The 20785-nt window shown below is 39.7% G+C and overlaps 1 protein-coding gene across 5 annotated transcripts in view; it reads left to right on the top strand.

Moving 5' to 3' along the window:
- LOC121526987 (WD repeat-containing protein 37-like) overlaps positions 1-20785 on the top strand; it is a 39695-nt gene that overhangs the window by 12109 nt on the left and 6801 nt on the right. For 4 of the 5 annotated variants that reach the window (XM_041813603.1, XM_041813605.1, XM_041813606.1 and 1 more), the window contains exons 3-13: positions 1218-1314; positions 1414-1509; positions 2953-3017; positions 3241-3324; positions 6993-7131; positions 7493-7564; positions 7834-7878; positions 7978-8054; positions 8217-8451; positions 9941-10082; positions 20434-20568. In XM_041813603.1, coding sequence (XP_041669537.1) covers positions 1218-1314; positions 1414-1509; positions 2953-3017; positions 3241-3324; positions 6993-7131; positions 7493-7564; positions 7834-7878; positions 7978-8054; positions 8217-8451; positions 9941-10082; positions 20434-20568 — 1187 coding nt within the window. The remainder of the gene's footprint in view (positions 1-1217; positions 1315-1413; positions 1510-2952; positions 3018-3240; positions 3325-6992; positions 7132-7492; positions 7565-7833; positions 7879-7977; positions 8055-8216; positions 8452-9940; positions 10083-20433; positions 20569-20785) is intronic. The other variant, XM_041813608.1, reaches the window with a different exon arrangement.

Here is a 20785-nt window from a genome sequence, read left to right as displayed (position 1 = left end):
CATAATTATCTTTCTTCTAGATTTCATTTATTCTAGTAACTCTGGGATCAAGTGGAAGTACATTGTGTGTACTTTCCAAATAAAGATAGGTTTATCAAAAACTGGAACTGAAGTAATGCATGTGTAATACAATAAAAAGGCATGATAAAAGTTCATTTTAAGGGGCGATGTTTATCAAAAGCTTGAACATATACTTAGTTAATCTAAACAAAAACGGAATAAATTAATTAATAAAACCATTCTATGTAAATAAATGAAAATATAAAATGGCAATATTTATATCTTATGTAATGAATTTAAATTTTGTGTATTTTGTGCCTCCATGGACAATAGTTCATCTTGTATATGTTGATGGTGTCCAGTATGTGTTTTTTCTATAGAAACATGTGAGCAGTCACAAGGAAACCAGCCAGAAGTTGGCCTGGCATAAGTCCTATAAAAAAGGAAAACTTCTTTCTGAAAAGTTTGTGATTTTAACTTTTGCGCAAAATATGCCAATTGAAATGACACAGAAGTCACTTCATGCTTCAAATAACAGTGTGGAGGATTTTAAAACTGTAAACTTTGTATTTGAACTTGGGTTCTGAGAAAAATTCCAGCGGGACCTACATCCCTTTGTCTTTCTGGAAATCCCCTGAAACCTCCTCAAAGAGGGTTCCCAGAGCTCCTTTTGATAAACACTGTGGGGGGATTATGCTAAGTCTTGCAAATGGCCAGCTTTCATTTTCACCCCACACCTGGCTCTGCACTTTTGTTTTAGGTATCATTGCAAAGCTTGAAACCACTTTCAGAATCTGTAAATAACTCAGAATACCCCAGGGAAGACTTGTTCCTGGTTTTTCCATGGCTGGACACATATTTCACCTTTCTCAAATCATTGTGAATCTTTGCGGTGCATAATGTAAACAAGATATATTTCTGCAGCCTGCTGTAAATCTTGTCATCTGACACCAACCAGGTGGCAGCAATAACAGGCATTAAAATCACAATAAAGAAATAATAAATCTTAGTCTTGACTGTCTGGTTTGCTTTTATCGGTCATAAAACACTGTATCAGCCTGTTTAATAACACAATACAAGTCACTAGTTGGAGAAGAGACTGATGAAGATAAATAAAATTGTACTCAGGTGTATGGGTGATTCTTAGGAGTAAATAGACCTACATGTCAGTTATTATCATCTATATTAATGCATACTGTTTTTTTGTGTCTCTCCAGGACTCCAAGCTGCCTCTCGCCTTACGCAGCAACCTCCTCGACCTTTTTGGACAGATTGAGCGCGAGTTTGAAAATCTCTACATTGAAAACCTTGAATGTGAGTGACTGTTAAAGAACACATTCCTTTCCTTATTGATCTGTTGATTGACTACCTGTGTTTGACAGCTGATGCTCTGTGTCTTTACTAACATTACAGTACGCAGGGAAATCGACTCTTTGAACGAGCGTCTAACTGGAGATGGGCAAACGATCGAGGGAGGAGACCCGACAAAGGGAGCTCTGAAAACTAAAGGTACACTGTTTCCTTAGCAGTCTCGAGGAGTTCTTCAAAACTTTCGGTATTTTTGTAGCAAATTTTAAATGGATTGATTGTGTGGCTTTGAAAATGAAAATATAATTCAAAACTAAAAACTAGACTAAAATGTTTTTAAGTTTTCGTCAACTAAAACTAGACTAAAACTAAAAAGGGTAGAAATGACTAAAATATGACTAAAACTAAAGGCATTTCATCTAAAAACTAAGACTAAAATTAAAAATAGCGGCCAAAGCAATGACTAACTCAAAATCCTTCCATACTGCTGATTATATTAAGCCTTTGGTTAACCAGGAAACCTCACTGAGATTAAAATTCTGCTTTCTGAGAATGTTCTGGTCAGACTTTCCCTGCATAGTCTCCAGCAGTGCTGAGCTCCCTCAGAGATGAGCTTGGTTTGACTTCATTTGCATCATCTTGCATACATACGCCCTTGAAACCAGCCGATGACCGGCAAATACCGGTTAATGGAAACTCAGCATGGTAGTGTGGAATAAAGAGGGAGGGGTGTTAGTATCATTCGAGAGCAGCTCATACAGCTGGCCTGTTTTCATGTTGGCAGGGGAAGGTACATCAAACACGCATGTCTGCTGTTGTAGTGCTTCTGGGACATTTTTAAGGAAAAACAGCCCTGAAGTTGGGGAATCTGCTAGCAGCTCTGCTCTCACTGTGAGCGTGTGCATTCGTAAAACCAGAACATCAACCATGTCAGAAATTTATCAGACAGGTCGGGAGCACCTGATCAGGCTGATATCAGTTATGTCCCCCTTTTCACATCACAACAAATAGTGCACAATCAGGCTGAAAGTCGACCCAACTTCCAAATCAATGATACCGCTCAAAACTCAGATCAGAATTGTTTTGAATCACACTAGAGTTTGCCTGCATTTTTTTCAAGGATGCATTTCTTCCCCAAGAATCTGTCTTATGAAATAGAAGTAGCTTTTTCAAAGGTTTGCTGCTATTCCTTGCTGCCTATCATTAAATCAATGGAGTTCGTGTTGTTTTAAAACATGTGTTATCCTAAAATATTAAAGTATCCAAAATTTTGACTACCTTTGTAACATTTCAAATAATCCAAGTTGAGGTCACAGTGCAGCAACAACAAACTTGAAGGAGAAAATTTGTAGGGATACATTTCCATCCTTTTTAGCTGTTAATCTTGTTTTATTCAACACCCACTTGGACATTAATTACATACCTCCATCCCTGCTGACTCCACTGTTAACTCCTCTGCACTGGTTTTCTAAAGCCATTAATGGACAAAAGTGACAGCTAATACCTGGAAACACTCAGGGCTTTGTGTTGTCGCGCTGCAGTTTAAAAAGTTGACACTTTAATGGGCCATTAGTGCAGCAGTGAAACCAGTTTGTTACTGGGTGGCGGATTTCAAACATTGTTCTTTGTGTGTCTGTCACACAGCGAGCCACAGCACCAGTCAGCTGTCACAGAAGCTGAAGACGACCTACAAGGCCTCCACCAGCAAGGTACGTGTATACCTGGATCCTGCTCCTCTGGACAGCTCTGAAAAGAACAAGAGAGATGTTATCTCTGTGATTAATCGGGGTTCAGGCTTAGGGTAATAAGGACCCTTAGTTTATGTGGTCTTGATATTCCAAGAATGGCTTAACAAATTTAATCTACACCATGGATATAAACAGGTAAAGATGTTAAATTGACTTTTCCCTCTTTAATTTCTTGTTGACGTAGCGTTTGTACACTCTCCATGGAAAAATAGGTGGACCTCGCAACTTCAGTGTGGCCACATGGGAGTTATGGGGAGGAGATTCATGGGTAACTTCCTGAATGCTCTGCTTGTCACTTAAGCGTCATGGGAGAGTCTGTTTTTAACGTTAAAGTCTGACCTTGACTCCTCATCTCAATTCTGCTCCTAAATCTGTAAAAACTGAAGTTATTTTCGGTGAATGGCTGCTTTAGAGGAAGAATTTATATAAAATTCTTAAGTTATAGTTTCATGTAAAACAAACATCATAGCTGATAGGAGCCTTGTCGGTTCAAAAACTAAAGGAACTTAGAGCAGCAACGTAAAAAACAAAGATCAGAACTCTAACAAAGAAAAAACACAATTGCAAAAACAAATATTTATAAATAAAAGAAAAGTTTTTAAACAATATATACATTATAAAGTGTTTTTTTAAATAGAGTGTTTATTTATATGTTTATATGTCTATATATTGCTAAATGAACAGGTTTGGATTTTTCCCTTAATAAATAAAATCATCATTTAGAAAGTGCATTTTGGATTTACTTGGGTTGTCTTTGTGAGATATTAAAATTGGTTTGATGATCCAAAACATTTAAGTGTGATAAATACGTGTGCAAACAAAAAAAATCAGAAAGGGGGCAGATACTTTTTCACAGCATTGTAGTTCCTTCATCTGAGCACATAGGTGATAATAATGGTGGCAGTGATGTCTCATTCAAATTCATTCTGGCTTTTTGAACTGCCATGGGAGCAGACATGTTTGCTAGGTTTCCTTGCAGTGTGTCTTACAGAGTCCTCGAACGTATCAAATATGAAATATGTAGGTTAGAGAGATAGTCTTGATAGAAGACGCTTGGTTGCATTGTAACCCAGGTTCTCTGAGTGGAGGGACTATCTCTTTCTGGCTCAGGTGTTGCTCAGAAATGTGGTCCAATCATAGTTAAAGTCCCTGTATGACTGTACTTTTAGAGACATCGAGATATATTGAAGAAGGTTGCTGTAAACATGTGAAAACACTGAGATCTATTTAGACCGTCAAAAAGTTGTTCAGCTCTTTCCTGACTTGGTTTAATTTGGGCAGAGCAAATTTAGGATCCCATGACATCACCAGTCTTGATGGGGAATTGCCCCCCCCCCATGGCTGCAACAGTAAAAAAATCACCTAGTAGTTCTTCTCAATACAGTCTGTTGTTAGCTGATGACACATCCGTCTTGAAAGTTAATAGCCAATAACATACTGTCTTTTTGTTCATGGTTAGTTAGATTTGCCAAATTTATCAGCCACGGTAGCCTATGGATCATTAAAAGTATCATAGTAAAGAGACTTGTTCCAGACAACAGTAAATTTATCTGTCAATTTCTGTCACTCTGCCCTGGCACAGAGCCAGGCTGTGATCAGAATGCTTAATTTTATAAACTTAGAGATGTTTCTCATGACTTAAATTTGGCCTTGTGATCCACAGCATGGTGGCCTGTCAAACAACAAACCTAAAATAAAGATTTATTTTTTATTTTTTTATAACTACAGGGACTTTATTCAAAGAGGCCACCCATGCATGTGGCTTATAAAACCACGGTTGGCTATGGCCACCATAGGTGGTGTGTCTTAAAGAGTATCCATGTCCACTGCCCCTAGTGGGGTCAGTCCCTGTACATGTGAAATATGTAATGTGGAGAGATAGTCTCTCCACCCAGAGAACCTGGTTTACAATGTAACCATTTGTTTTGTGGCTGCCAGCTACTGTAATTGATTAATGGAACTTCTACCGACAAGTAATTTATACCAAACAGGGCCTTGGTCTAAAATCAGTGCAGTAACAGCGGTGCTTTACAGTAGTGTCTCTAAGCTCCCACAAGTAAAGTAAAAAATATATGATCACAGTTTTATGATTCTCTGATTTTTCAAAAAGGATTTCCCAGTTGTGCATATGCATGAAGATGTATATCCTACTATCTCTGGAATACTGTTTATTGAAAAAATAAAAGAATATTAATTAATGTCAGAAAGATCTTTTTTCTAACTTGGTTCTTACTCAAAGCAAAGGTCAAATCAGAAAGCAGCCAAAGTCTGAGCTCAATGAGGAGTGGGAAACATTTAAGAACGAGGATCAAGTGCAGACTGTTGGATTAACCTCCTGACAGAATTAGCTGCTTTATAATAACCAACCAGCTTTCTAAAAAACATGACCAAAGACTAATTTTGTCCAGAAAAGCTAGACTAATGATGTGTACTAACTCCAGTTTGTCCTCAGTTAAACCTGACTCGACTGGGCTGTGTTTCCTGTTGCTGGCTGCTCATTGTGTTTAAAACAATAAGACTGTCGTACTGTAACATGAATAGAATTATAGCAGACATGAATGCTGTCTGAACAGATGCTTTGCTGCTGCATCTTATAATTAGCAATGATGTGAGTTTACTATGTGGTGGGCTGTCAGCCTGCAGCAGCATGCACGTTGAAGTTCTGATCTTTATGTGACATCTGAAACTACAGTTAAACCTTTTATAGTTCATCTGGAGGCCTGCAGGGACTGAAGGACGTGTGTAACAAGAGCAGCAGATATTTTTAGATGTGCACCACTCGAATCATCGGCACGTGATCAGCAGTACTCCTGAGACATAAATTCAGCTTGATGCAACATGAAGCTAACAGCCTTTGGCAGCTGCAGAATCATCCTCTGATACGACAACAGGAGACACACTTGCAGTGACTGGTTTTCAACAAACCTAATTTTGTCAGATTTGATTTAACTATTGCCAGTGTGCTATTTATTTGAACACAGAGATGTGTCTATTAAGAGTTTAATAACACAGTATCGGTCCATCACATAAAAGATTCTAATATGTTTGACTACTAAATTATAAAATGCATAAACTCCAACTCTCAAAACATTGGTCTCATATCAGCCCTCACTTTTTTCTACATATATAAAATCTCCACCCACTGGTTAGATTTGAAACTGCATGTAAATTGTACATAGCACTGTGTTTGTACAATTAAAGTAAAATAAGAAATGAGTTATATTTGATGGCACATCTCAACTTGTATGAAATGTTCAACTTGTTTTTTTTAAAACTTGATTAAGGTTTTTCAAAAATAACAGTATGGTTTTAGCTGTTATTTGCAAAGATGTCTCTATAATAAGAGGAGGCATAAAAAAGACTTAACTCTAGGTCCATTTGTTCGCTTTTTTGTCCTTTTAAGGCAACAATCAAAAGCTGGGACACAGGCTTTAACGATGGCAAATAGTGCATTGACTTGTATGTTTAACGGGGATCTTTTCTGAAGGGTCCTTCTTTCCTTAAAATGCCCACTGATGGATTATATGAAGATTACATAAGATAAGACTTTTTTTTGATCCCCAGAGGGCACATTAACAAAAATTTTCTTAACTTTTAAGAACTGAAGCTTAAAATATTTGACTTAATGTGCAAGTATGAATATTAAAAGTAGTCACAGTGGTCCAGTCCTGTAAATCAAGATGATATTTAATTTCATGTGACCGTGTGACAATTTAGGTAAAGGATTTATGAGTAAAGCATACTATCAGCAGCATGGGGGTTCTGTATCACTTCTTATAACTTTTTGTGTTGGTGCAATTATTTGTAGTTTAATTTCATCTCCTCTAAGTTAAACAACATCTGGTCAGACTTTGGGAATGCCCCAGAATTAAGCCTTCCTTGCTTTGTTTATTTTTTTTCCTTCATCACATCTTCCTCTCCTCCCTCCCTACCCAGATTGTTTCCAGTTTTAAAGCCACCACAGGCTCCCGTGCTCTGTGTCAGCTGCTCAAAGAGTACGTGGGTCATCGAGATGGGATCTGGGACCTCAGTGTCACCCGAACTCAGCCGGTCGTCCTTGGGACTGCCTCTGCAGGTAGCCCACTTAGTTGAATATTTATATGTTCCTCCAGAGCAGCCAGTTGTTTTAAATACACTAATCATGGCTGAGACTTCTGTCTTCACTTAAAGTCTCACTACAACTGAAGAAGTGATAAAGAGGTTTAAGCTTAGAGATGACATGTTAGAGTAGACTGGTAACCGTACCTACATCTTTTAGAGACACTGATTGCAGCTACATCCTCATGATACACCTGTTTATGGGTGAGGGAGTGATTACTACTGTGGCTTCTTATGGCCACTCGATGCAGACTCTTTAAACAGTTATGATCTTAATATTTAACAGTCTGCATTTTTAGATTTTGTTAACCTTTGCTTTGTGCACCTCTGCTTCACAGATCATTCAGCTCTTTTATGGAGTATAGAGACTGGAAAATGTCTGCTGAGGTATGCTGGACATGCAGGGTCAGGTAAATACTCTTATAGGCTTAAATTTTTATTTATTTATTGTGCTTATTAATGTCTGTGATTTTACAAAACATACAAATGAGAATTATATCACAGTGATGACAATTCAAATCCTAGATTGAGAGAAACCCCTACAGGTTTTTATGCTGTAGATTAGGGTTAAAATGATCATGTTAAATAAACAGGACTAGTGGTGTAGATAATAGATGAATGTGAGTACTACAAAATACCAGCTGTCACATGCCTTTATCATATGGTTGTTTTCCCCCAGTCAACTCCATCAAGTTCCATCCCACTGAACAGATGGCTCTCACAGGTGAGAAATCAAATATTTGTGCGACAGTTGATCTTCAGAAGATTTTCTGCAGATCTGACTGCTTTTGTGTTGGTTGATGTGAACTTGTATTCTCTCCAGCCTCCGGGGACCAGACGGCTCACATCTGGCGCTACATGGTGCAGCTTCCTGCCCCACAGCCCCCACCAGATGTCAGTGTGAGTAACACCTTACAGTACTCAAGTTTACTGGAATATCCTGGAAAAATAAAGAGCATTAATGGTTATATTTCCTTCATTTGTTTTTTTGATCAGATTAAATCTAGCTTTGTTTTCATAGTGTTTTGCCTGTGTAACCCAGCGGGTTTCTGTTGGTTTTAGGCACCATGTGATGAGGACCAGGACTCATCTGACAGAGAGGAAGGTGAGGTGGATGGTGAGGGGCCCTGCGAGGTTCCCACAGTCCGGGTTGCCACAGCAACCCTAAAGAGCCATCAGGGCGTAGTGATCGCAGCTGACTGGTTGGTGGGAGGCCGACAGGTTGTGACAGCGTCCTGGGATCGAGCTGCAAACCTTTATGAGGTGGAGACGTCTGAGTTGGTCCATGCACTCACAGGTACACACACTGAATGACGTACTGGACTATTTGTTTATTTTCAGAGGGTTTTTTGTACATATTTAAGTTCTATTTAAATTTTTCTTTGATAATTTTCTTTAATTGTGTTCCTGTGAGTTTTTGCAAATTAATCCAGTGGTTCTCAACTGGTGGGTCAGGGAGCTGTTTTCAGTGGGTCGCAAATATGTGCTCTGGAAAAAAACAATCATAGACAAATGTCTTTAATGTATGAAGACCTGAGTAGACATGCATTTTACTGCTTTTTTAATGCTAACATGTAAATTTTGGTTGTCTTCCTAAGATCTTGATTTATTTGTCTCATTCTCTCAAGATAAAAATGTTGGTTTCCTGGGGATAATGTGTTAATTCCTCAAGCTCTCTATGTTATTACAGGAAAATGACGTAAAATCGAATGTATGTGTGAATGCTCTCTCAGTCTTTCTGTAATTTTGCACTTTTTAAACATGTCTATTTTGTCATGTCAATTTCAATCAGGCGAGAGTTTAAAATGATTTATTTCACATGTTTGGAAATTTTTGGCAGTGATTAAAATTGGGAAATGTCTTTGGCGAATAGACTCCATCGGGATGTCTTTATGAACTTGAAGGTATAGTGAGGATGACAGCAGGATAGGGTACCCCCCTGTGAAGTCTAGACAGTGGTGGTGATGATGGAAGGAGTAGGATAAGTTGAGTTAAAGATTTCTGAGGAGCAGATTTCTGAGGAGCTTGACCCAAACACTGATGAGATGCTTGAAAGTTGCAATGAAGGGATGTAAGATACATGGAGGAGCTTGACCTGGACACCAATGAGATTGCTTGGAGGTGGAGCTGAAGGGATGTAAGATGACATAAAGGAGCTGAACTTGGACACTGATTAGGTGTGATGGAGGTTGCTGGGGAGGAGGAGGGTTGCAGCGGTTGCACTGAAACAACCCACTGACCGTATAGGAAAGAGGACATTAGCCATTAGCCTGCCCCTTGACCTTACTTAGATGTTCGACAAAGAGACATAGTCTGTTTTCTGGCTCAAATCTTTGTTATGATGTTTTAAATGATCCATAGACCACTGTGGCTGACAGATTTGGAAATTTATCTCACAATGAAGAACAAAACAGCATTTAACTGACTGTTAACTTTTAGGGAAAGCAGTGACATTTATATTGTAGTGTTAGAGGGGCGAGGTTATTCCCCTCTGTGGGCTCGTGACATCACTAGCCCACATATTGGCCCCGCCCAAATTAAACCCAGCCATGAGAGAGGTGAAAAACTCTCTAATAGTCGAAATCCAGAATTCTGTCACACATAGATCAGTGTTTTCACATGTTTACAGCAACCATATTCCAACGTATCTAGTGTATTAAGACACAAATTTTGGATTTTCCTTAACAGGGTGTTTGAAATATTATGTAGTTTAAGCTAGCAGATTTTCTATGATAAACATTTTTTATGTATGTTTAGTATGTTAACTATCCTGTGTGTTTTTGCAGGTCATGACCAGGAGCTGACACACTGCTGCACACACCCCACCCAGCGCCTGGTGGTCACCTCCTCAAGAGACACCACCTTCAGACTGTGGGACTTCAGAGACCCGTCCATCCACTCTGTCAATGTCTTTCAGGGACACACAGAGTAAGTCCAACACTTTTTACACACATGGTGCTCTTTATAAAATCCTCAGGCATTGTCCTGGTTAGCTGCATGTATAAACACTGACTCATCGGTTCGGTCCAACTTTTAGCAGACTTTTACCTGCCAGTCTCCTGGTAAAAAGTTTATATGTAAATGTAGCAGGTATTTGTCTGGAACACAGTCCCAGTTGTGATGTGTACATGTGGAGTAGTCACATAAGTGATGCTAGTCATGTGAAACAACATGCGGCTACTTTTTGGTTGGTTGGTTCAAAATCAAAACTTGCCAGTTTCACCTTTCTATGACACATTTAAAAAGGAAGTCAGGCTGATATCACATGAAAGCAGCGACAACTCTCTGTGCAGTCTCTTGTTTTAAACAAGCATTCATTGCTTATGTGTCACAGATACTACACTAAGGCAAACCTGCTTTTGTGCACATTAGTGTTTACCTGCTGTCAAGCAGCACCTCGTCATAATGCTATGTAATGCTGTGGGCAAACGAATGGACTGTTAACACAGTGGGTGTGCCACCAAGTGCTTCCAGATAATCATCACTCATAGTGTTGAGTGAAAATCACATACAGATGGAGAATATTTGTTTTATTAGAAGTTAGTTTCACAGGGCTAGTGACGCAGATCAAACATAACTTTTAACATCACTAGAAATGTTTGCAGCACGAATGTAGGTCACAAGGTTATTTGTAAAGTTTGTTAAGAATAAATCTCTTAAACTATTTAATCCAATCTCGATAGGCAGCCGTTATTGTTGTTCACTATCAGTGGAGCAGGTTGGTAACTAAAATTCTTGCTGAAGCGATTAAGAAAAGTTCAAAAGCATCTTTTCCAGCAAGACTAGTTTTATTTCCCCCACAGATTCACATGTTTTCTACTTCTTCTGTTCTGCAGTCGTTCCTGATTATAGGATGTACAGTATGTCATTTTTCAATGACAGCACTTTCTGAAGCTACCATTGATGCCAGTAAACATCATGGCATTAAAGGGCACATATTATGCAAAATACACTTTTTCAGGCTTTTCAAACAAAATTATGTGCCCCTGGCCTGTCCACAATCCCCCCAAGAATCAGATAACCCCCCCCCCCCCTTTATTTCTTGAAATTTTGATGATTATGGCTTACAGATAATGAAAACCCAAAATTCAGTGTCTCAGAAAAAAATGGTCTCTCAGTCTGGGTCAGTAGGCTAAACAATCATGGGGAAGACTGCAGACTTGACAGATGAAGACAGTCATTGACACCCTCCTCAAGGAGGGGAAGCCACAAAAGGTCATTGCTAAAGAAGCTGGTTGTTCACAGAGTGCTGTATCCAAGCATATTCATGGAAAGTTGAGTGGAAGGAAAAGGTGTGGTAGGAAAAGGTGCACCAGCATAAGGGATAACTGCAGCCTTGAGAGGATTGTCAAGCAAAATCCATTCAAGAATTTGGGGAAGCTTCTCAAGGAGTGGACTGAGGCTGAAGTCAGCACATCAAGAGCCACTATGCACAGACCATTCCTAGACATGGGCTACGAAAGTGGCATTCCTCGTGTCAAGCCACTTCTGAACCAGAGACAGCATCAGAAGTGTCCTACCTGGGTTGTGGAGAAAAAGAACTGGACTGTTGCTCAGTGGTCCTCTTCTTAGATGAAAGTAAATTTTGCATGTCATTTGAAAATCAAGGTCCCAGAGTCTGGAGGAAGAGTGCAGAGGCACAGAATCCACATTGCTTGAAGTCCAGTGTTAAGTTTCCACAGTCAGTGATGATCTGGGCTGCCATGGCATCTGCTGGAGTTGGTCCACTGTGTTTTCTGAAGTCTACAGTGAATGCAGCCATCTACCAGGACATTTTAGAGCACTTCATGCTTCCTTCTGCTGACAAGCTTTGTGGAGATGCTGATTTCATTTTCCAGCAGGACTTGGCACCTGCCCACACTGCCAAAGGTACTAAAAGCTGGTTCAATGACCATGGTGTTACTGTGCTTGATTGGCCAGCAAACTCACCTGACCTGAACCCCATAGAGAATCTATGGAGTATTTACAAAGGGAAGATGAGAGACACCAGACCCAACAATGCAGATGACCTGAAGGCCGATATCAAAGCAACCTGGGCTTCCATTACACCTGAGCAGTGCCACAGGCTGATCGCCTCCATACCATGTCGCATTAATGTAGTAATTCATGCAAAAGGAGGCCCAACCAAGTACTGAGTGCACTGAAATGAACATACTTTTCAGAAGCCTGACATTTCTGTTTAAGATATCCTTTTTTTATTGATCTTATGTAATATTCAAATTTTCCGAGACACTGAATTTTGGGTTGTCATTATCTGTAAGCCATAATCATCAACATTTCAAGAAAAAAAGGCTTGAAATATTTCACTCTATGTGTAATGAGTCTATATGGGTTTCACTTTCTGAAATGAGTGACAAAAAATATTGAACTTTTTCATGATATTCTAATTTTTTGAGATGTACCTATAAATCAGCCTGTTTAGCTTTCATTTGAGCAGTACTATGCCCACTTTTGAACCACTTCAGTATTTCTAACTTGGCTTCCAGTGCGTGATGCTTCAAATGATTTAATTTGGTATCCCTTTCTATGTGTCTCTTTAATCCTGTGTGTCTGCGGTCTCATATGGATATTAAAGGGGTATGTTTGACTATTAGAACAATGCGGTTAGTTTTTCATAGGCTCTTTCTTTGGATCAAATTTAAGTACATTTTAAAAAGAGGCCCATTGCTCCTCCTCCTCATGTATGCTCTCATCAGGAAATGAATTTACTGAAATTGTGAATTCCATATCAGGGGTTAAAGGCTTCTGTAACCTGATTCTGCATTTTCTGCAGTCTGAACTTCACCCACAGGGTGGTGCTGTCACATCTCTCTGTTCTATAAATCCCTCCTGTACTATCTGCTTTTTTTCTTTTACAGTGAACACTAATTTACAGACTTTTTTTGCAATAAGCCAAATCCTCTGCTTGCCTCTTGTTCATTACTGAGCACTTCTCCTCACTTTTATGCTTTGCTTCTCTCTCTCTTCAGCCCTCTCTCTCTTTCCCTCACTTTCCTGTTCATTTATCTGTCCATTTCTGTGTTAATCCTCCACTCTGTGTAATTTGGCACTTCGCTCGCTGTTAACACTCAATTGCAGCCGCTCATTTTGAAATGATGACAGTTGGGCTTGTCTGTGGCTTTCAGTGGCAGCGCTCTTTTAAAGGAATAAGAAATGTGTGTTCATGTGTGAGTCTGTGCATGTCCACGTGTGTGCTGGTTGGCAGCTTTTTATTCTGAGTGTGGGGATTACATAGAGCTCATTATGTACGACCCCAACATGTATAATTCCTGCAGATCCTGCTCTAATTCTCTCTATAGACAATGGGTGTAATGAGATTAAGCTGTAGTGTTTCACTGTTAACAACAGCCTTCTTTCTTTTGTTTCCCACTGTTTCATTCTTCCTCTCTCCCAAAAGGGCAGAGATGGTCTGCAAAGGGAAAAATTCTTTGAAGCAGTAAACTTGTAGAGATGTAGATTTCTACCTTAAAAAAGAAATGTAGTTAGGTAAGTTGCCTAAAACTTGACAACTGATCTTTGTTGAGCAGACTTACTCTTGTGTTATTCTAAAAGAGGTCAAATGTCATCAGTATCTGTGTGCGCTCTGCAAAAATCTACAGTTTCAAACAATAATGGCGCAAATTGCAGGGGGAGGTCCATAGAAGTCTACTAATTCCAACCAGCCTTCAGTGAGGTACAGACAGATAACCCTCTTCCCCCAAGCACTCTTCAGTTTTAACATGTTCCTATAAAAGCAAAAGGCTGATGTTTCTTTGCCATTTCTCCATTTTCTTTTCCAGACCGTTCAGTATTTAATATATAATCTATATCATAGATGGCAGGATCTCCATCTCCTTTCTGTGCAACATTCTCTCATGGAGAAAATTGTTGGTACTATTCTGTTAAAGAAAGAAAAACCCACAACCTTCAGTGAAATAACTTCAAACTGACAAAAGTAATAAAAAAAAATAAAAACGGCTGAAAATTGACTACTTAAAATCAGACATTGCTCTTGAATTGTGGTTTAGCACAGTCATTTAAACAAAAAAAAGCCCTAATAAAACTATCCTGGACAAAAATGATGTTATTCCTAGAAAAGATTGAAAATAATTTGATCAAAGTGACATGTTAAACTGCGGTGTGTCCTGGTCTGGACAAAATTGATGATACCTTTAACTTAATATTTTGTTGCACAATCTTTTTTACTGCAATCAAATGATTTCTGTAACTCTCATAGGTATTTTGGCCCACTTCCTGTAAGTAAACTGCCCCAGCTGTTTCAGGTTTCAAGGATGTCTCTCCAGACTGCGTGTTTCAGCTCCTTTCACAGATGATTGAGGATTTAGGCCTTGTCCACACCGAGACGAAAAACATTATATTTCCATTTCATTTTGAATAAGTTTTCCGTAAATACAGGATCATCTCAGGAAATGTCCGCTTAAGCAAGGAACCACTAAAAAAACACGACTGAAAACACTGTCGTATTAATGCCAAGCCTGTAAGTGGTGCTGTAACGCAGCCACGGGAAATGCAAATTGTTGTTTTGGTTCGACACGTGCATGCAGCGTAAGTGGGCTACGCTATGTATGAAGTAATGGTTTCAAGAAAGATGCGGTTGGCTGTCCACACAGAGATGAAACAGTAAGCATTTACAGATTTGTTCACTCCGGGACCCGGTTTAAAAAAAAGGCGTGTATGGCCTCCCAAGATGCCATTTCCATGTGGATGAAACGCCGATACAACAAAAAACTTTTACGTATACCCCTGAATTCATCTCTGTGTGGACAGGGCCTTAGATCAGGGTCCTAGAAGGCCGCTTCAGAATAGTCTAGTGTTTTGTTCTTAGTCATTCTTGGGTGTTTTTCCCTGTGTGTTTTGGGTGATTGTCCTGTTGGAGGACCCATGACATGCGACTGAGACCAAGCTTACTCTCACTGGGCAGCACATTTCACTCCAGAATGCCTCGATAGTCTTGAGATTTCATCGTACCCTGCACAGATTCATGACACCCTGTGCCAAATGCAGCCAAGCAGCCCTAGAACATAACTGAACCTCATCCATGTTTCACATTAGGTACAGTGTTCTGTCCTTTGTATGCTTCATTTTTGTGTCCGTTAACATTGAGCTGATGTGACTTGCTAAAAAGCTCCAGTTTTGTCTCATCCTTCCAAAGAATATTTTTCCTTGAAGCTTTGTGGCTTGTCACTTGCATTTTGGCACATCCAACCAGTATGGCAGCACCAGGGAAGGGACATTAGGAATGCAAGCAGGGCACGGACAACATGGACAAGACACATGGGGTTTGCAGGGCAAGACACATGGGATTTGCAGGGAGTGCCGCGTGAAAATAAAATTCTGCAGTAATACATGAAAAATGAAAGCAAGGCTAATGCTAAATCAGCTAAACAGTTTAAAAAATGGTCTCAATATATCCCAATATATGGTATTGCAATACTCTGTGTATTGCAAAATGTTTAAAATTGCAATAATATTGAATCGTGGCGTATCATGATAATATTGTATCGAGGGGCCACTAGTGATTCCCACCCCTACCAATCACAGACATGGATGAATTGTATGGGATGAAAAACAGACTTCCTCCTCAACAGTTACAAATGATCCAAGATTCATATGTAACACTAATCCAGTTGGAATTAGGCTTACATTTTTGGAGTTTACCTGCAATTTTTGGTAATTAAAACAAGAAATCCATCACTGTTTCTTCCTAAGAACATTTATTTTTCTTGCCATGGTACTAAAAACACATATCAGTATCGCCTGATCATTTACTAGAAATGAATCAAAGGTTAAAAATCTGATATTGTGACAACCCTGGAGCAGAGTGCGAGTGTTTAACAGGCAGCAGAGTTTGAGAGCTGGTGGGGAGATGGCCTCTTGTTTCCCCCATCTTCACCAGCAATTACAGCTAACACTTCCTGACAGTGAACCTCGGCGGCTAAAAGTGCAGCACACACACCCTCCTTCCCATCAACGCGTTGTAATTACAGAGTGACGACGACCGAACATGAGCTAAGAAAATGGCCGAGAGCAAACGAGAAGTGACAGAAGACCTGCTCTACAAACGCAATGCCATGTCCCGTTTGTCTCCGCTGCCATCAGATGCTTTCACAGACATCCGATAGTGGCTGGAAGAGTGTGTGTGTGTTTGCATATTTGACATCCCTTCTCTGGAGGAATACAGCAGCACTTAGCAGGTTCTTAGCGGCTGTCAGTTTTTCTGCTGTACAGCAAAACAACAAAGTGCTCTAAAAACCTTCTTTTAGTCATCTTTACCTGAATTGTTTCATTTACATTTTACCTTTTAGGCATTTACCCTTTTATTCTCATGCACTAAAATTGGTTATAGTTAGGGTCATGTTTTGCATTGTGGATCTTAACAACAGTATGTTGCTGGCCTTTTCACAGGTGCTGGAGTTATGGGAGAGGAAGGATGATGTAGGATTTTAGCTGCTCAACCGTCTTGGGTCTAGGTCTCAGTTTTCACTACTACTCAGAGTTTTTTCTCACCCTTTTGAGTTGTCTGAAGTTCAATACTTGTTTCTGGGAAATTAGTCACAAGTCACATCCCTAGTTATGTGTGGTACTTATCAAACAAAAAGAAGAGAACACATTTTCTAACATCTCCTGCTGCAAAGGGTCTCTTGCTTCTAGTATTTCTCCGTCTACTCCTTTTTTAATTTCCCAGTTCTCCTTTTATAAGGAGTCTTGACCTTGGCTGTCTGAGTCGCAGTAGAGACACCGTAAAGTAACACCCCCCCCCCTCCAGCACCCATTCTACAAACCCTTTAACCTTAATCAACCTTTTAATCAATTACCTCGTCTGATTAGGCCTCCCACCTTCCTTGTCTCCCTCTGTTTTCCCAGGTGGGCTGTTCCCTGCAATGTCAGAGGGTGTCTGTAACGATGCAGCACTTTCCTGCTCTAATGGGACAAAGTTTAGTCCAATAATTAGCCCTTAATGCTGTGTCAATTTGAATTAAGGGGGAAGACAGTTTTACAGAGCAAAAATTGGAGGGGAGCTCCAGATGAGGCTAGAGTGTGTGAAGCTAATTTTAATCAATGATCAGAGCTTTTTTTTCCTAAATTTCCCCTACATGAATGAGCAGGAGAAATAATGGAGGAAGAAAAATCTCTCAGGAGCGACTGACCTCAGTGTTTTCATGTGGAGCAGAGCATCATGGCAGGTTGGATAAAAGCAAGAGAGAGAGGAGAAGGATTTTGTATTCATATCAAGAATTTTTGCCCCCACTTTGCCTAACAAAAGACATCACCAAGGGTAATAATTTACATTTTCTACCAATCAGTTATTGAATGTAAAATAAAGATTAAAAGACATCAAGGTGGTTAAAGCTTGCTGTATGAAATTTAAACACAATATTTGTTTTTCTCTCCATATCATGACTATTTAGCTGGCTGTGTGTATTGCAGTACTCTGCTATTCTGAAGTGACTTGGGATACATAGTGGCTTTGGATTGCTTGTGTTTGATTTTTTTTATTTGATTGTTCAAAACAAAAAACTGAGTCTAATTTAGAATTTTTCAAAAACCAGATAAAACAGCAAGTGTGAACGAAGGCTAGTGTTGTACTCGAGACCACTCTATCCGAGACCTGCCCAAAACTTGCCCGAGACCAGAGTACACTGAGACCAAGACAAGACCAAGTCTTTTGGGGGTGGAGACCAAGTCAAGACCGAGACCTAGACAAGTACAAGAACTTCAAGGTCAATTAAAGCTGCAAGCAGCATTGGTCGGGTCCTCGCTCTGTCGCACGTCCCTCATGTCCGTTTGACCTCCACTTTGAGGGTTTCATCCTTTTTTGACCCTTTGACCTGCTCAAAGTTAGACTGAGGTGTGTACCTGCAGCTCTGTCAGGAGCCTCAGACTTTATAATGGGTGTGTATTACGCATTCCATTTTCCCGCCTTCAGTGAGTCACATGACCAGCTGCTTGAACTATCAATCAGTGAGTGACATCATCACCAACTGCTCTTTTTTTCAGGAGTGAAATTGACTGAAATTTTTTTGAACGTTACCTCACAGATGCCACAATTTTGACCAAATCTCTGAAAATAAGATATTTTTGTTGTAAATTTTGTCAGGAATCCATCCATGTAATTTTTTAAAGCTGAAGGACCTTTGGTTTTTTGTGTAGAGGCCTAACTGCCACAGCTTATGTGGAGCTGAATCCTACTCACCCCATTCATTTGAATGGGAGGAGCTGTGAGAGCTTCTTCGGGGTTTACCAACTTTGAGGGCTTGTCATTCAGAAACCGTTCAAGAAACAACAAATTCCTTCAGAACTTTTGATCAGCATGGCCTAGTGAGTCTTCTCTGCACATTTCAAGCTGATACAATTTACGGCCTAGGTGGAGATATGTTTTGTTTGGAGACCTATTTGCCTGGAAAATTTTATTTTGAAAGGCAAATTGCCAGTTTCCTGTTTGAGATAGGTTAGGGGTGTCAGTGCGTGATTTGTGGGTCTCGATGAGACAAGCGTTTCAACGTTGGTTTGATCTCTCTACGACATTCCTACTTGCCGTGAATGCTGTTTTAGTGTGCCTAGGTGGCACTAGAGAGCACATTTTGGGATGTTTGGAGTTAATTTTTTTCATTTTATCAAATTTTTCGCAGAATCTGAGGTGTGTGCCAATTTTGGTGAGTTTTTGAGTGTGTTTAGGGGGTCAAATTTAGGTTTAAAGTGGTTGTGGAATAATAAGAAGAAAGAAACAAACGTAATACAATAGGGTCCTTGCCCTTTGGGCAGCGAGGACCCTTGTTTTAAAAAACCATGACAAGGTTTAACAGTGAAAGAGCATTCTCTCTTTAATTTTAGTTTTCTTTTAAATAAATTTGACAGATGAAAACAAGGTGTCTGCAACTCTTCCAAAGCACAACATGCAAAAATCTCAAATCTTAATGAGTTTGTTCAACTAACTAACTGTATGTATTTAAAAGCAACTGCCAAGTCCAGAATTATTTTAAATATATGAAAATCATATGTTTATCCAGATTAGTCAGGTGAGTGAGGCCTAAACTGAGTGTTCAGAAGTATTTCTGACGAGAAATAAGATGAACTGATGTCTGAGTTTTGCAGGTCTAGCTATTTGTTGTTTTAGCAAGTGCTTCTCATTATTATCACATTAATGACACTGAAGAATAGCAGATCAGTGCTGGTCTCGACCGGTCTTGATGGAAAATCCCAAGTCTGACCAGTCCAAGACAAGACCAAGACATTCAAAATGTGGTCTTGAGACCAGTCTCAAGACCAAGACTGTTTTTGAGTACTACAGCACTAACCAAGGCTATGTCCAAAACCCCATACTTATACAGCTAACTTCATACCTGAGTGGTATTGATAAGAACAGTGCAATGTCATTTCCAGTTCTCCAGAGTGACCGCACCCACATTTGGGTGAAACCAAGCCCTGAGACTGAATGGCAGTAAATTAGAAAACAATGGGAGCAACGTCAGAGATGCTTCTTTGTTACATTTTATGCTTCAAGTAATGAATTCAAAAACAACATAATTTTTATGTTTATAATCACAATTGACTAAGGAGTGTAAAAGAAAAGCTCCACTGTATTTACGCTGGTGATTGCTCTATGACAGCAGGAGCTGTAGTCTTCCACCCTTTAAAAAAAAAGTCATACATTCAGCAGCTTTGGGTTAAAATGAATACACATGTGTGATTAATATTAAAGCTTTGACATTTTGATGCTATAGATTATTAAAACAGTAGAATTTGTATTGTTTCAAAACAGAAGTGATCTAAAACCCCTACAGAGAACAAAAGTCTGGCAGTAAATATGCAGAGTGTAGAGTGACATCTCTGTCTTAAACTGCACTTCATCAGCTCACACATTTTGATTGGTGTAAAAACTTTGAATTTTTCTCCTAACAACTCAAGGTGTTTCTGATGTCTACACCTGTGTGACAGGAAAGCAGCACAGATGTCATCCTGTCCACACCTCTGCTCTTCACTGTGGAGGTGACACCATGTGATGCCTTGAAACAGGATAACACGTTTTAATAAAGAAGCACACGCTGTTAACTTTCTCATGTCTTATCTGAATTTTACTCTGCTTGAGAAGTGAACACATTTCACTGTGATGACAGTATATATGAATAAGTTTCCCTTCTAAAACTTTCTTCTTTTCCCTGATTTGGAAGAAATTGAAGCATTTTAACTTCCCTGCTATCTCTTTTATTTTTCAGTTTTATTGAGTAGAATGAACTCATCTTTGTGCAACTTCCCTCCTGCCTCTGTCCTTTCCTTGCAGCACGGTGACATCCGCAGTCTTCACGGTCGGGGACAATGTGGTTTCAGGGAGTGATGATCGTACAGTAAAGGTGTGGGATCTGAAGAATATGAGGTCGCCCATTGCAACCATTCGCACTGACTCAGCTGTGAACAGGTGAGAGGAGGGGGGAGACTGGGTGAGAGACAGGCTTTTTGGTTAAGTCACTATAGCAGGGCAGCAGTTGGATACTAAACTACCACTGCACCTGCCTGTCTCATTTGCCTTGTCACTCTGATTGGCCTACAATAAATGTGACAGAGAGAACATTCATCCATTCACCTTCAGAGTATTTTTTGAAAATCCTGCCCTTTCCAGACACTTTGTATGGGAG

This window comes from Cheilinus undulatus, linkage group 19, assembly GCF_018320785.1.
Source record: "Cheilinus undulatus linkage group 19, ASM1832078v1, whole genome shotgun sequence".
In the NCBI taxonomy this organism is placed as follows: Eukaryota; Metazoa; Chordata; class Actinopteri; order Labriformes; family Labridae; genus Cheilinus; species Cheilinus undulatus.
Note: the sequence above shows the minus strand (reverse complement) of the source record. Positions and strands in the feature narration are given on the sequence as shown.